This window comes from Dendroctonus ponderosae, unplaced genomic scaffold (assembly GCF_020466585.1).
Source record: "Dendroctonus ponderosae isolate FM_Combo_2020 unplaced genomic scaffold, Dpon_F_20191213v2 Dpon_F_20191213_3, whole genome shotgun sequence".
NCBI classification, from domain to species: Eukaryota; Metazoa; Arthropoda; class Insecta; order Coleoptera; family Curculionidae; genus Dendroctonus; species Dendroctonus ponderosae.
In genome coordinates this window covers 12,609,060-12,622,643 of record NW_026018508.1, presented here as the reverse complement: position 1 = coordinate 12,622,643, position 13,584 = coordinate 12,609,060, and the positions used below count along the sequence as shown (strand labels likewise).

Sequence of the window (13,584 nt, the reverse complement as noted above, 5' to 3'; positions counted from 1 at the left end):
TTGAACTCGCGAATACCATTCCATATTCCTCACAGACAAAATAGTTGGAAAATTTTACAAGTTTACAAGTTACAAGTTTTACTAATTTGAAAACTATCCATATAAATGTATCGATGTATGTAAGGATATTCAGTATACTGTCAAATATACAATAAGCCAAGCTTTTTAAAAGATTTATTTAATGGTTTAAGTTGTTCATTTAAATACTATGAATAAAAAATCTGATACCTTTTTAAGCTGATCAGAATAAATCATTTGTAAATTATTAATAATTTCTTATCAATTTAAAAATACTCATAATTATCACTGCCTTTCTTTGTGCCATTATTTTTCTTCCAACAAATTCAAATACTATTTGCTTGTCATTTTTATCTAGAGCTTATATAGGGTTCGAAAGTCACGAGGGAATGAAAAAAAATGATTGGTGGACTCGCGTTTGTTTATCTCGACAATTTATAAAATAATTAACATCAAACAAAATCACCTAACCTTAAATCGTCTTAACTAATTTGTAGAACTTGTCATCGATACGTTCGATAACAAACCGGTAGGCTTATTTGATTGGTTCAAATCGCCGCAATCGATAGAAGTGCCGTATACGCTTGTAGTATGTATAAGCCTTGTTCTATGGAGTATGTGTCCTCTCTTCAAGAATTCGGTGGCTTTTCAAGTTCAAACAAATCAATATAAAAAAAACTAACCAGATTACTAGCAACTAAAAATAAGAGGCACATTTTGCTTATTCTAGTAAAAGGACTGTTTTATTTACAAATACAAGGATATAAAGCTCTACATGATGTAAAAATGAATGCAGCAGATCTTGACGTTCGTCGCTTCTGCGACTGACGAAACATTTGGACAATCTTCAACACATTCCTCTTCACAAGCATCCACATATTTCCGATCTCAAGTACTCCGTATATACGGGAGATGTTCAATGTGTTTCAAAAAATTCAATTTTTCACTTATAAAATGTAAACGTCCCCTTACGGATCAATTTAATTAAACCATACTATTTCAAATACATATTTTATATAAAAAGCTAATATCAATATATCCGAGTTGTCAACCGTCATAAATCAATCGATTTAAACCATGTATAAAATCGAAGAAATTTCTTCATGATCAGTCACTTTGAGCTTTGAACCGGCAACAGCTAGAGCTGTCAAGTCTCTAGGTTTTGTCCTTTTTCCAAGAGTTTAGTAATTTGTGGTTTTGTCTGCTTTCAGTTCACTTGACTATATGTATGTACAAAGTGGAAGAAAATGCAACATTTAGCTTGGTCATGCCAATGATGTTATTACCTGCCATACAATACCCTTCACATTTTTCATTCCAACGTTCCGAAGCCAGTTCGACATAGTTAAGTTTTGCATGGGAAATAAATAAAAACAAGCCTCCTGCTTTTAAAAATATTGTTTTAACTTGTGGACATTCAGAAGGCTTGCTTTTCATGCGTCTTCAATTTAAATTTAACGCCTAACATCAGATCTGTATGTGTGCCGCCTTAAACGAATGAACTACTGTCACAAGTGACATAAAACATTTGATATTTAATCAGATTCCTCATCTAATGTGCCGGTAACAGGCGCAATCCTAACAGGCGGTTTGGATGTGCAAATTTTCTGTTGTTGATTAACGCTATTAATGGACGATACAGAAATAACATTCGCTGGTTTAATGGGTGTGATGGCAGGTTGGCCTGTCCGTATTATCGCATTGGTAGTAACCAGTTGGAAATTGCCCGGAGTTGTTTCCATCATCGTCAGTAGATTGGTAGCAGTGTTCTGCGAAACAGATGATATTTCAATTGATTTTATTCTTAAATTTTCAGTAAATCATTTATTTTTAATATTGGCCAATGTGCAATATGCCGTAAGTGGTGCACACTAAATATTCTACGTAGATCTATGTTGCACGGAAATACCGTGTCTACATCCTACCCAGGTGTGCTATGTAATACAAAATAATGGATCTAATTGGTTAAAAATCTATAAATTAAATTCGAACATGCTCAACAGAAAAACAACGCATACCTGCATTCTTACTGTTTTCGGCGCTGTCATATTACGATTCATATATACTTTGTGTATAGGTTTTGTGAATACCTTCTGCAAAACAAAAGAAAAATAATTAAAAGGCTTGCTTCACAAAATAAATTAGATTTATTGAACATTCGATACACTGATTCAAAATATCAGTATACTGACATGGTAAAACAAATTGATATAGAAAGTTTGAATAATTGAAACCATCATGCTTATTGTAGTGAAAAAAGTAATTTTCTAACCACTCACGCGGACTTTCGCAATATTTTCGAATAATCCGAATAACTGTTCGGCTTTATCACGGCACTTCAGGACATATCATGTGCAGTGTAGTATTAATAGGGCCGCACGTTCTACATGCAAATCAATTATAATTAAGAGCTGTGTATGTTTTGCGTCGATACACGACGATCAAGTTTCAAAAGAAATGCACGTGGTACTTATGACTTACTTATGATTTACATGATACTACATGAAAAAGTTTTTAAACATATTTAAATTCAAGTGTAACTAAATAAAAAAATACTTAAGGCTTCTTCATTCCACAATGAACAATGTAATAACTCACCCCAACGCCACGTTTTGATGGCGGATTTGCAGGTCTAAGTATTAGTTGTTGGCTGTTCGGTCTAACGATCGTAGACGAATTTGTTTGCGAAGACTGACTGGCATGTTGGCTACACTTGCTCATATGTGTAGGCCAGTGTTTCTGCTGACAAGGATAATCGCAGTAACTTGTATTCCAACAGCAATAAAACTGAGCTTCTTTTAAACAATTTGCACACCTGAAAAATACATATTGAATTGTGCCGGTTCTGATCGATTCCGCTCCTAAGATCCGAAAAAAATTGTTTTTTTTAACGACGAAAGTTTTAGTAACATAAACGTTACACAATTGCCGAATGCTGAATCGAACATTTGAATTGAATTGGTTTATTTACCATTGTTTTAATTTTGTTTCTTCCACGCGTTTAATTGCCTCCGCCTCGGAAGCCGCCCTGGTTTCTTCAATGACCCTCTCTCGTTCTTCTATCACAGTTCGTTGGATGTCCTTTAGTACTGTAGTCATATTTTTCTCTATTTCAGAAATCTCTACATTGTGTTTGTGCTTCAATGTTTCGATTTCTTGTTTTAAACCGATAATGGCCGCCTCTGTGTTATTAGATTTCCCTAGGTCCTTTAACGTTTCGATTAACATTCCTCGAAAATAATCTCCCAACTAAAAGAAAGTAAAAATTGTATTGTCAAAAACGGATTTCAATTTCCATAGCTCTACACGAAGTTTAAATTGAATAAGCTCAACAGTACATTTCTTTTTGATTGAAACCACTACGTAAAATTATGTTGAAATATTAATATTTTGGATTACATTTAAGGAATTATGTAGATATGTTGATTATTTAAAACTTACTCTATAAGCTACTGAATTAACCCTTGCTGTAACAGGGCCTGCAGAACTAGGTAAGCCTTCACTAAACTGTTGACTCAACGCTCCCGGTGGACGTGGTTTTAATTTCGGTGGCGGCCTTCTTATTAACTGAATAACAATTTTTATTACTTAAAAATACCGCTTTCACCACCTATACTAACGTCATTCACGATCCTGCCGACATTTTCGTGTACTGCGTTGTTTAGCGCCGCGAACTCGTAATCTTCTACGTTTTCTCCATTTTCTGACGATTCAGTTCCGGCTTGTGCCCTTTCAGAAACACCACAAACCACTTCTTGGTTTCGCTCCTCGTTTTCGGACTGACGAGAACTGGCAGAAGTAGCTAAAATCAAATCAATTGGTCATTCTCGGTATACACAAATAAAGCCAGCTCATACCACCAGCTGTTGCTTCGATACTAGGTCCATTGAAGCTGAGCTCAGGCATACCATTAACAACTCTGATAGCAGGGCATTCGCCGCTGGTTTTAGAAGCAATTTGAGAGGTGACCGATTTTGATGATGTTTCGCCTTGAGGGATGTAGTTTTGCGATCGACTCACATTCAAGCCCATTAGGTCTAAATTGGAATTCTGACCAGGATGCCATATCTGCGCTGGAGTAGTCAAATGTCGAATGGCTGCAGTGTTAGCCGAGGAAGACACTAAACACGGAGTCTAAAAAAGTGTTGTGGAAAAATGAGTCGCAAAACAAAAGTTGTTCACTCACGACTGACATAACTTGGTTCGTAATCGGTGAAGAATAGCTTAACGTTTGATTGGGAGGAATAAAAACTAAGTTATCCTGCTGCTGCGGTTGCAGAATCAGATAACCATTCGTAGGGCGGATGCTATCTAGCTGCTGTATTGGTGCAACTGCTGCCGTTTTTGATGTCTGCTGTACAGCCATTGCTGTCGAAGTTTGAACGGGAGTGGGGGATGCCGATTCTGAAGTTTAAATATTGGCTAGTAACGATAAGCAATGTAGAATAATATATACATAGAACAGCATACACTGAAAGCAAGATGAAAGTCTCTAAAGTCAATTAATTACCAATATTTTTGGTCAATATCCGAGGTATAATTTCAGTTACGGGAATTAAAGCAGCTTGTTGATCTGAAGCAGTATTGGTTTGTATGGATTTGTCTATTGGCTTCATATAGTTTGGATGTGGGAAAGATTTTCGTGCCCTTTGCTTGCTAGGAAGAGTCGGTATGAGGCCACTTCTAACTTCCGATGCTTCTGGCACTGAAACAAGTGAAACAACAAAATATTAATGACAATTCGTATACATACAGTTGGATTTTGATATTTCACCTATTTTTGCAAAAGATTTGACAAAAATTTCGCATCCATCAGCTTTCGACGCGTCAGCAACACCCTGTTTCTTGCTGGTAATAGCAGAGTCCGATTCAGTTTGATGAAAGGCACTATAATTTGCCGCCACATCTTCGATTGTTTTTGACATATTATCAGAAATCTAGAAAGGCAGACAGCTTCAAATCAGAGTCTTGGTTTAAGTTTACCATAAAAACGTACTTGAGGTTCTTTACTTACTCGCAACCTTTCCCTTTTCTCTTCGGTTTTGGAGCGAGTACGAATTTCGTGAGTTTTCGGTTTTTGTGCGTCCGCTTCGCCTTTTTCAAGTATGTTAAGAGCTGATAAATACTTCCTTTTAGCCTCCAGGTCTTGAAAACCACGTGAACCTCCTTCAGGTTCAGTGTGGGTTTTGGCTTCATCAGCAGAAGTCCCGTGTGTCGAATTGTGCTTTGAAAAAGTCGGCGAACTGCGACAAAAATCGGGTTTCTTAGACGATTTCAGATTCGACTGATCACATTCGTCTTTGTCATCTATTTGGTGATTGTCGTTGGGCTGATTTATGACATTTTCCGCCGGCACAATTTTAAGGACTTTGTTTCGACTTTCAATTATTCCATCACTAGAATCGTAACTCGCTTTTCGTTTTTTGCGTTGCCTCTGGTCGGTATTTTTCGAAGAACATTCTTCATTATCGCTTTTGGCCTGATCAATAGCTGTATCTGCATTCACTAGCGAACCATGAATTATATTGAGGATGTTAGCCTAAGAATCCAAATACAAAGCCTTAATTAGTTAAGAATCATTGTTTTTGAAATAGATAATTTGCTGTCTATACTTAATAATAATAATAACCTTGTCTATACTCAATTCCACGTTAGCCATATGTTCATCTGTGTCGGGATCAGAATCCGGAGTCTTTTTCCCTGCTGCCTTTTTCTTGTAACGTTTTCCTTCTGCCACTGAGGAATTGCTTTTCACCAGCCTCGCAAGAATAGTGCAGTCATCATCTTCCGAACTACTAGAGTATTTACTCTCTTTTGAGACAAGTTTTGCATCCGTTTTCTGTAACATTGGCGTGTTGACTTCTGAAGACTGTTGCACAGCTTCTGAATTATTTGAAATCTGCATTTCGTCACTTGGCTTATTCGATTGTTGCTCAATTGATACATCTGAAACATAATAATTATTTACATAATTGTGACAAATACATTTTTGACGCCGAAAAACACAGGACATTTTTATTAAAAATATATTGAAACTAGATACTTATAACTATAAGCTAAAAGTTAGGATTAACATTTGGTAAAATGCGATTCACGGTCTTGGTTCATATTTTTTGTACAGTACGGACACAGAAATATAAAATCTTACCTGCTACTTCGGATTCATGCTGAACTGACTCATTTGGATTATTTTCAATCTTCTGTTCACTTTTGGACACCCTTGGAAGCAGTTTACTCCCAGACGTTTTTGTCCGGGACCTGCTCCGCTTCTTGCTAGCACAGCTGTTTACAGTTCTTTTACTTACATCCTCGTTTTTTTGCGTTGTCCGCGTGACAGGTAGACCGTCATACTTGCTTGTTGGAGAATTGAAAGATTTTGTAATTTTATCAGCTTCATCACATGTAATTTCCGTTTTCTCTTCGTCTTCATTCATAACGATGGAACTGACAGAATTTCCTTCCGTAGCCGATTCTTCATGGGGTACAAGGCTTCGCTTTGCTTTTTTAAGATTCCGAGGAATTAACTTGGTGTTGGAACTGGCAGTTTCCGCCCCCGAATCACCATCAGAAAATCGCTTCATAAGAGCATCAACCATCTTCAACTTCCTTGCCGGGGAAATAGTAAATTCCACATTATCCACATCTACTTGGACGGGCCGCTTCTTGCTATCCACGCTAACGTCGCTGGAACACTCGCTATTGCTGGATGAAATATTCTCGGAAACGCGTTCGGCCTTTTCTTTTCCTAGTCTCACTTCCATATCGTCAGAAATGTTCACTTTACTTATCTTGTCGGCACTTCGGTTGATGTTTGACTTTGATTCGCTATTTCTGCGACAAGGTCTTCGTTCGTCGACCGATGGCCGTTTACTACACGGTTCAGAATCAGATTTCTTCAATAAAACTCTCATGTGAACTAAACGAAGAAACAAACAAAAAAAATGACTGCATAAAACACGTTTGTGGAACAACCTGCTTGGGGTAACGATTTTATTCATAAAAAATTTAATTGAATTTTACTGAAGCGTTGCTTTTACTCTACATTTCATAACATTTCAAATATATGACCTTAGAAAAACTGCCACTTACGCGAAATATTCTTAAATGCTTCCTTATCGAAATCATCTTGTTCAATGCCGCCGGTGTCTGCAACTTGAGTGTCATCTTGGTCTATTTGATGTTCGTCAGGGTTTTGTGCCATTTTTAGTAAGGTTTTTCGCATTTCGGTGTCAATGGCTGTCACTGATTCATCGTCAGTACCTATCAAAAATTTTGTTACCGCGGAAAGTTCTAAAGTTCAAACAAAAAAAAATGGATGAAAATTATTACCATATCCCTCCATGGCCTCATCATCTAAGGATTTTTTTGTGTCTTTTCTTTGCATGCCCTTCATATTCACATTCAGACTTTCTTGGAATTTTTCACCCAGAGAATCACTGTCAACAATTTCCTTCTTGACTTCAGCGGCATCCATACCTTGGTTTTGCTCCTTGGTTGTGTAAAAGTAGGCTTTATATCTGGGCAAGAACATTTGCAGTTGCTTCAGTTCATTGTCCGAATCGATGGGGGTTTTGAACAGTGGATAATTGAAATCATCGTAAACGGCTTTGAGATTTTCAACATGCAACTCCAACTCCTAAAAATCCATTGCCAAAAATCGAAAAATTTCTCGCGTTACTTTTACCTCCACACATTGTTCAATATCAGCTCTTTTAACACGAAACAAATTGGGATCCTTTGGCGTATACAGGAAACATTCTTTTTCTGGAACCCACGCTCGATCATGTGCACCAAAAAACCTAACATCTACCATTCCATCCTTGCAACTCATAGCTTTTCCAGGCCAATATGGGAATCCTAAGATTGGAGATTATTTTTCATAAATTTATATATTACTTCGACTTCTTTGAACCGATTGAAGTTACCTCTTAATTTGGCCCAAACAAGTAAATGTGGCTTGGGGCAAACTTCCACAAACCAAGTCTTTTTTTTCGTGTTAGCGTTCAGATAACAACAGGGGCAGTTTTCAATTTCGGACATTTCTTGCTTGCATATTTTGATGATCGTTTTCGCTACGCTGGTCAACTTAGACTGATCTGGAAAAACAATTTGACAATCTTTATATCACTTTCAATTGATGATGTTATGTATTTGGATACGTTTTCCATTTAAATTAATAGAGATTGCTGCCGACTTCATGAAACTGTCATTAAAATTCAGAAGGATAGTTAGTTTTTGGTCAACATGTTGAAACAACTGCCACAACGCACTGTTACGACTAAAACTACTTACGCTTTCACCAACATGGCCCTTCACACAACAAATGAACACTAAATCCAATGGCTAAGGTTTGGCCATGATCAGTTCATTTAAAAAACATTAAGTAAAACTTTATCTTTAGTATATGTACAGATTAAGCGTGATAGAAGTTGGAGTGAGAGCGGTGTAGAGCTAGTAGAAAATAAAAACTAGATATCCGAATAGGAATGATATGTCCATTTTCAACTTCCGGCCTCGTTAACTAGTAAATTGAATTGCTCGTTCATTGAACACGTTGTGTTTGAATTTTTAAAGTTAACAATTATCATTTACTATCCGTGGGTATATATTTGCTGAGAAGTGACATAAATATGGTGGAAAACTGAATGGAAAGCGTATTCAAATATTCGTAGACATGCATTTGGCTTTTAAGCACAAAATGTATAAAACCACTCCTGAAAAGGAGATAAACGTACATTTTTTACCATTAGAACAGTTGCCATCTGATTTTAATGACAATTCCAAGTCGATGCAGCACATAGAAGAAATTCATATTATTTAAACGAATATTAACCGCGGATAAAGCAACAGAAAATGTATGCTCACATGAATTGAATACAATGCTGTTATGCAAAATCCACTTTGCGTCCGCCTCAAATGCTTGAGTGCTGCCATACACGTTATCTTTGATGTTTTTCTCGAGCAAAGTTAAATTCATAGGCTGAATAATATACTTTTTGTACTCTGGAAAGTCGTTGTCATTTACCGCATGAATAAAGGGTTCAGACTGCAATAATAGTGTATCAATTAAAATTTGAAATTGACGAATTAATTTTCTCAGTATATTTACCCCTTGACATTGCACCATTCGCTGCGCTGCAAATTTCAGCAGACTGCAAAGATGCTCTAATGTCATTTCCCTCATGGCTGTCGACCTTAAACGAAAAAAGATAAAGAATAGAAAATTGACATTGTGCTGCTTGGACAGTTTATGAATAAGTACCTTGAATTCATGCTTTCAGCTTTTAAAATAGAAACGCACTCTGGACATGGCCAATGGTCTGGATCCGAAATGGTTTGCTTGAGACATTTTTGATGATAGCTTCGTGGGCAAGTTTCGCAACATATGTTTACACTGTCTTTGTGACATCTCCAGCAAAATATGTCTTTGTTTGGCTGAAAACACCATGGGTCATGTTTAGTATAATGCAATTGAATATTAAAAACGTGTAGGTATTTGCAAAGTTTTGTATTGTGTGTGTGCACACTGGCGGGACAACTTGTACTCTTCTGTACTGCTTTGAAATTTTCAAAATCGGAAAAGTATAAAATTCAGACCGACCCTTACAATGTCATCAATAAGCAATTTGAAAAACGAAGGAACTTACTTTAAATATTGGCAGATCGCCTATGAACGGTTTTCGATTCTTTCTAGCGCTATCCTCATGGATGCTCTCTCCTGAGGTTTCAGATGCGCCACTTTTTTTCTGCTTAAAGCCTTTCGGGGGGGTCAGATTTGTTGAAGAACTGTCATCCTCCTGGAAATCCATTTTGGATCTTTCAGCACTATGAAGCTCCATTTCAAGTTCAGCTTCTGCAGTCACAGGATATTGAATTCTAAATCCTTTGCCAGCACTAAGACGTGTTTCACCTTCCAGCTTTCGTTTCACACTATTTGACTTGCGCTTCCTAGGAATGTTGGTGTCTAAATTGGCTTCCTTGGACAGAGCCAGAAGGGACTTGAGCTCCCTAGAATGACTGGACACCTCGTCAAGGTCTATTTTAGCGACAGCGTTGTCCCTTTCACTTGTCGAGTTGTTTACTATCTCAGCACCTTCTGGATTCTGAATGGTGTTAGCTAGAACTGACTGGCATTGGGCTTCAATTTGACTATTTGGGCTTGTGTCAGTTCTGCTGCTGGATTCATCCGAGGTGCTTTTAGTACAGTCCGAATTGGCACATGGCTGTGCAAACACTTGAACTAACATGGCCTTGTCTCTTTCACTAAATGCTGGTTCTTTTGTGGCCCCGCCATTCTGGTCATTGCCTCTTGCTTCTGACATCGTTGTGTTGCCTCTAAAGCAGTGGAAATAACTAATTATGCCTTCGAACTTAAAACTACATTAAAAAGCTGCCCAGTTGCAAAACTATTCATCACTTTTACATTTTCAAGTGAAACAGGTAAAAATGATTAAATACCTGTAAATATACTGCTCACGCCATTGAACATTACAGGATTCAGCGCAAATGTAGACAGTGAGGAATGAGCACTCTAGCGGTTAGTGTCTTATTCACACACTTAACCTAAAGTTTCTATACACGAAAAGTGAGACGAGACTACGTAGTAGGCGGCGCAGTTACCACAAATTTCTATCGAGTGGATCAAAGGTACGTCCAACCAAATTATTAATAACGTTGTACTTATCTTTAACACCACTATTAGACGATCAGTATTTCATGCATTAACTAAAACTAAAACACATTCGTCCTTTTGCAGTCAGATAATGAACGATTACGACAATTATATCATCATGATGCCGTAGAGGGCGCTTTGATGTAAAGCTCAGCAGGCAGCAGCTGAGTGTCTCTGCCTGCACGCATGATCAAATAGAGGACTGTTGTAACTCGCAGGCAACTGGCAATGCGTATTGCCCGGACGAGATGTTTCAGTTAGGCAGTAAGGTAAGAAAAATTTAAAAAATTTGAATGTTGGCTGCAATTGTCAATTATAATATTGTGAGCAATGTGAGCACTGCTGAAAAAGTATATGGAGCACTGTTCGAATAGGTATGTTCATTCATAATTGACCAGAATTTGTTTTCAGAACTCTTGGCGAACTGATCACATCCGAAAGTTTAGTTGCAATCGGCAGTGTCATCCGCAGACAACAGCAATAATAGTGGAGATAGTCATTCTTAATGGCAGCTTATTTAGATGAATTAAATTTGAATGCCGACAGTTAACTTCTGAGATGTGGCAAACGTGCGTGATCAATTTGTTCAAGTTCAGCCACCGTCAGCAACTGTATGTTAAAAGCGCGTTCGCACAAGCCAAACTGATAATCATGGACCAAGAATGGGAGGTTCGCACAATCTGTGTAACACATCGGTATTATGAAGCACAGAACATACCCCCTAGGGGGGATATTTTGTGTTATGAAGGTCTGTTACATTGCAAAGTTTTGCTGCTCTACATTCTTCGATGGCCGTCGGGTCTTTAAATCCATCATAATTATTTTGATTTCAACTTCAATGGAACAACATGGAATGTGTTGTTACGAATAAAAGTGGCGTTAGATTAGAAATGACCAATCGTGGTAAATGGCAACGTTGGACTGTCCTTTGTTTAGCTGCTCCGAGATGGAACAGAAGACTTGACTGAATTTTAATTTATGCGCTTCAAGGACATTTGTTTTGCCGGACATATTCTGTAACGGCGGCTCCCACTCCGGCATCTTCGCGCCTGAGGCTTGGGACGCACATATGCACTTTGAATTCGACATTTTTCTCTTAGTGCGGGTGCATCTGTAGATCTGATAAACCTTTCAAATACACATTGCGTTATTAAACTGACAGTGATTTTGATTTATCAATTATTGAATGTGATATTATTGTGTTCGGTGCAGTTTAGTTTATAACGCTGATAACAATGAATTAATAAATTATCAAGGGATAAGCTGCAGATACTGCAGATACTAAATGCCTGTTCGCGTTTCGCCTTCATTTAAATTTCCAATTAAAGTACATACACAATTATACACACGAAAGCAGTTTAAGTTAAAAAAATGCGGATCGTCCATTAATTTGCAGAAAAATGTATTACAAACTTTTGAAAATCTTCACGCGTCCTGGTATTTATCATTGCAAATGAGATTGCACATTGCCGTGCACTGTTAAATATTGCTTTAAGAACTAACAATCGATGTTGTGCAACAAAATTGTGCCTAAGATCCACTACAATAAAGTTTTTGAAAAACTTTTGGACCGATTTTAAATCGCTTGATTGATTGTGGACGCAAATTCGCATCAAGAAAAGATTAAATTAAATTAAATCGTATCGATAGAATCCCGATACCGATTTTTTTTTACGATGTTTACGATTTACGATGTTTTACTCTCAGTCTGTAGTCCAGATGCTGCCCAGATGACGGACATTTGCATTGTATTGAACGATTCAAAGTACCGAACTGGTAAAATATTACTACCTACTTGTTTAGTGATTTTCATGGGAAACAATTGTTAAACCAGATGTTGAGAGGATATTTTCTAAAGAAGGCAGGGTCAATTTATGAAAAACGCTCAAGATTAAGTGCAAATAAAGTGTCACAACTATTATTAACAACTTTTTATGCAAGAATATGTTCTATTATTTGTTATTTTAATTTGTAACAACAAATAATCACCATCTACATATCTATTTTGTGATCTTTCATATTTAACATAAAATGATAAACATCATTACTGTTTTGTAATAATATATAATAAATATGTTTTGAATTTAATTGAAAACATATTTGAGTTTACCTCGGTTATTTCAGAAAACATGGGTTCCGTCTTCTTATTATCTATCACGCAACGCAGACGATACGAATCTCTCTTCAGCTTATAGTTGCAAAATATGTAAAACGAATTTATTAGGGCTTATTTTCAATGATTAATTGTGTTTACCACGCATCAAAATTTTTTTTTTCATTCATATACCCTGTGATTCCTTTATGATTAAACCTTCTCAATTAAGTTTAATTCTTTTAGTCTTGGATTAGTTCACAAACCCAAGAAGAGCAAAATGTAGAACCTCTCGTTGAAGAATATTAACCAGAGCTTAAATACTGAACGTATAAAACCCGCGTTTGAGCAAATACTTTTATGCAACGACCTGAGAAACTTCGAAAAAAGCAGCGTCAAGTTTGAGTCGATTTTGCCACTCAAAAAAAAAGACGCAAATCTAAAACGTCGTGAAACTAAGACTTTTTTGAGGAAACTGCCAACATTTCCTTATCGATGGCGCACTCTCTAAAAAGGCCATTTAGTTCTCTGTGAAATGATGTAAAACTGAGCGTTCTTGCACCTTTTGCTTCCGAGATATGAGCAAAAACGGGACCGAAAACACGAAATTTTGGCATAATCTTGCACCTAACTGTCTGATATTGAAATTTCGCTTTCTGGGTCAAAACTGCTAGAATTTCTTCACTCATGTTGTTATGACTGAATCGAGTTTTCAATTCTCTATCCAACGATGCCAAAACGAACTCTGTCGCTCAAATGGGGCCTGAGAAACTTGGAAAAAATAATATAATTTAATTTTAAA

The 13,584-nt window shown here is 37.0% G+C and overlaps 1 protein-coding gene and 1 long non-coding RNA gene across 7 annotated transcripts; one reads left to right on the top strand and one right to left on the bottom strand.

Annotated features, from left to right (window-relative positions):
• Positions 1 to 733: 733 nt before the first annotated feature.
• On the bottom strand, positions 734 to 10,565 carry LOC109537306 (protein kinase C-binding protein 1). Of its 6 annotated transcripts, XM_048664591.1 has the most exons (24): positions 10,477 to 10,565; positions 9,929 to 10,353; positions 9,666 to 9,871; positions 9,281 to 9,453; positions 9,128 to 9,212; positions 8,884 to 9,064; positions 8,754 to 8,780; positions 7,944 to 8,114; positions 7,703 to 7,875; positions 7,348 to 7,654; positions 7,108 to 7,278; positions 6,167 to 6,934; positions 5,648 to 5,964; positions 5,015 to 5,557; positions 4,772 to 4,955; positions 4,529 to 4,723; positions 4,205 to 4,422; positions 3,876 to 4,152; positions 3,639 to 3,820; positions 3,460 to 3,585; positions 2,990 to 3,267; positions 2,617 to 2,833; positions 2,037 to 2,111; positions 734 to 1,787 (listed from the first exon to the last, which is right to left on the bottom strand). In XM_048664591.1, exons 2-24 carry the CDS (start codon positions 10,338 to 10,340, stop codon positions 1,554 to 1,556), a joined length of 5,520 nt encoding a protein of 1,839 aa, XP_048520548.1. In that variant the 5' UTR covers positions 10,341 to 10,353; positions 10,477 to 10,565; the 3' UTR covers positions 734 to 1,553. The 6 variants fall into 6 exon arrangements, with proteins under 6 accessions (XP_048520548.1, XP_019759499.2, XP_019759501.2 ...); XM_019903940.2 differs by having other exon boundaries at positions 9,666 to 10,353; XM_019903942.2 differs by having other exon boundaries at positions 4,793 to 4,955; positions 9,666 to 10,353.
• Positions 10,566 to 10,581: 16 nt separating this feature from the next.
• LOC109537315 lies at positions 10,582 to 11,849 on the top strand. Its single transcript, XR_002171913.2, has 3 exons — positions 10,582 to 10,665; positions 10,775 to 10,959; positions 11,102 to 11,849. It is a non-coding gene; the product is annotated as an uncharacterized LOC109537315 (long non-coding RNA).
• Positions 11,850 to 13,584: the final 1,735 nt, after the last annotated feature.

Coding starts and splice junctions, on each gene's coding strand:
- LOC109537306 (XM_019903940.2), bottom strand. CDS start 10,340: ATGTCAGAAGCAAGAGGCAATGACCAGAATGGCGGGGCCACAAAAGAA. Junction 4,153..4,204: donor CGAACCAAGTTATGTCAGTC/GTGAGTGAACAA, acceptor ACACTTTTTTAG/ACTCCGTGTTTAGTGTCTTC. Junction 3,821..3,875: donor TATCGAAGCAACAGCTGGTG/GTATGAGCTGGC, acceptor ATTTGATTTTAG/CTACTTCTGCCAGTTCTCGT.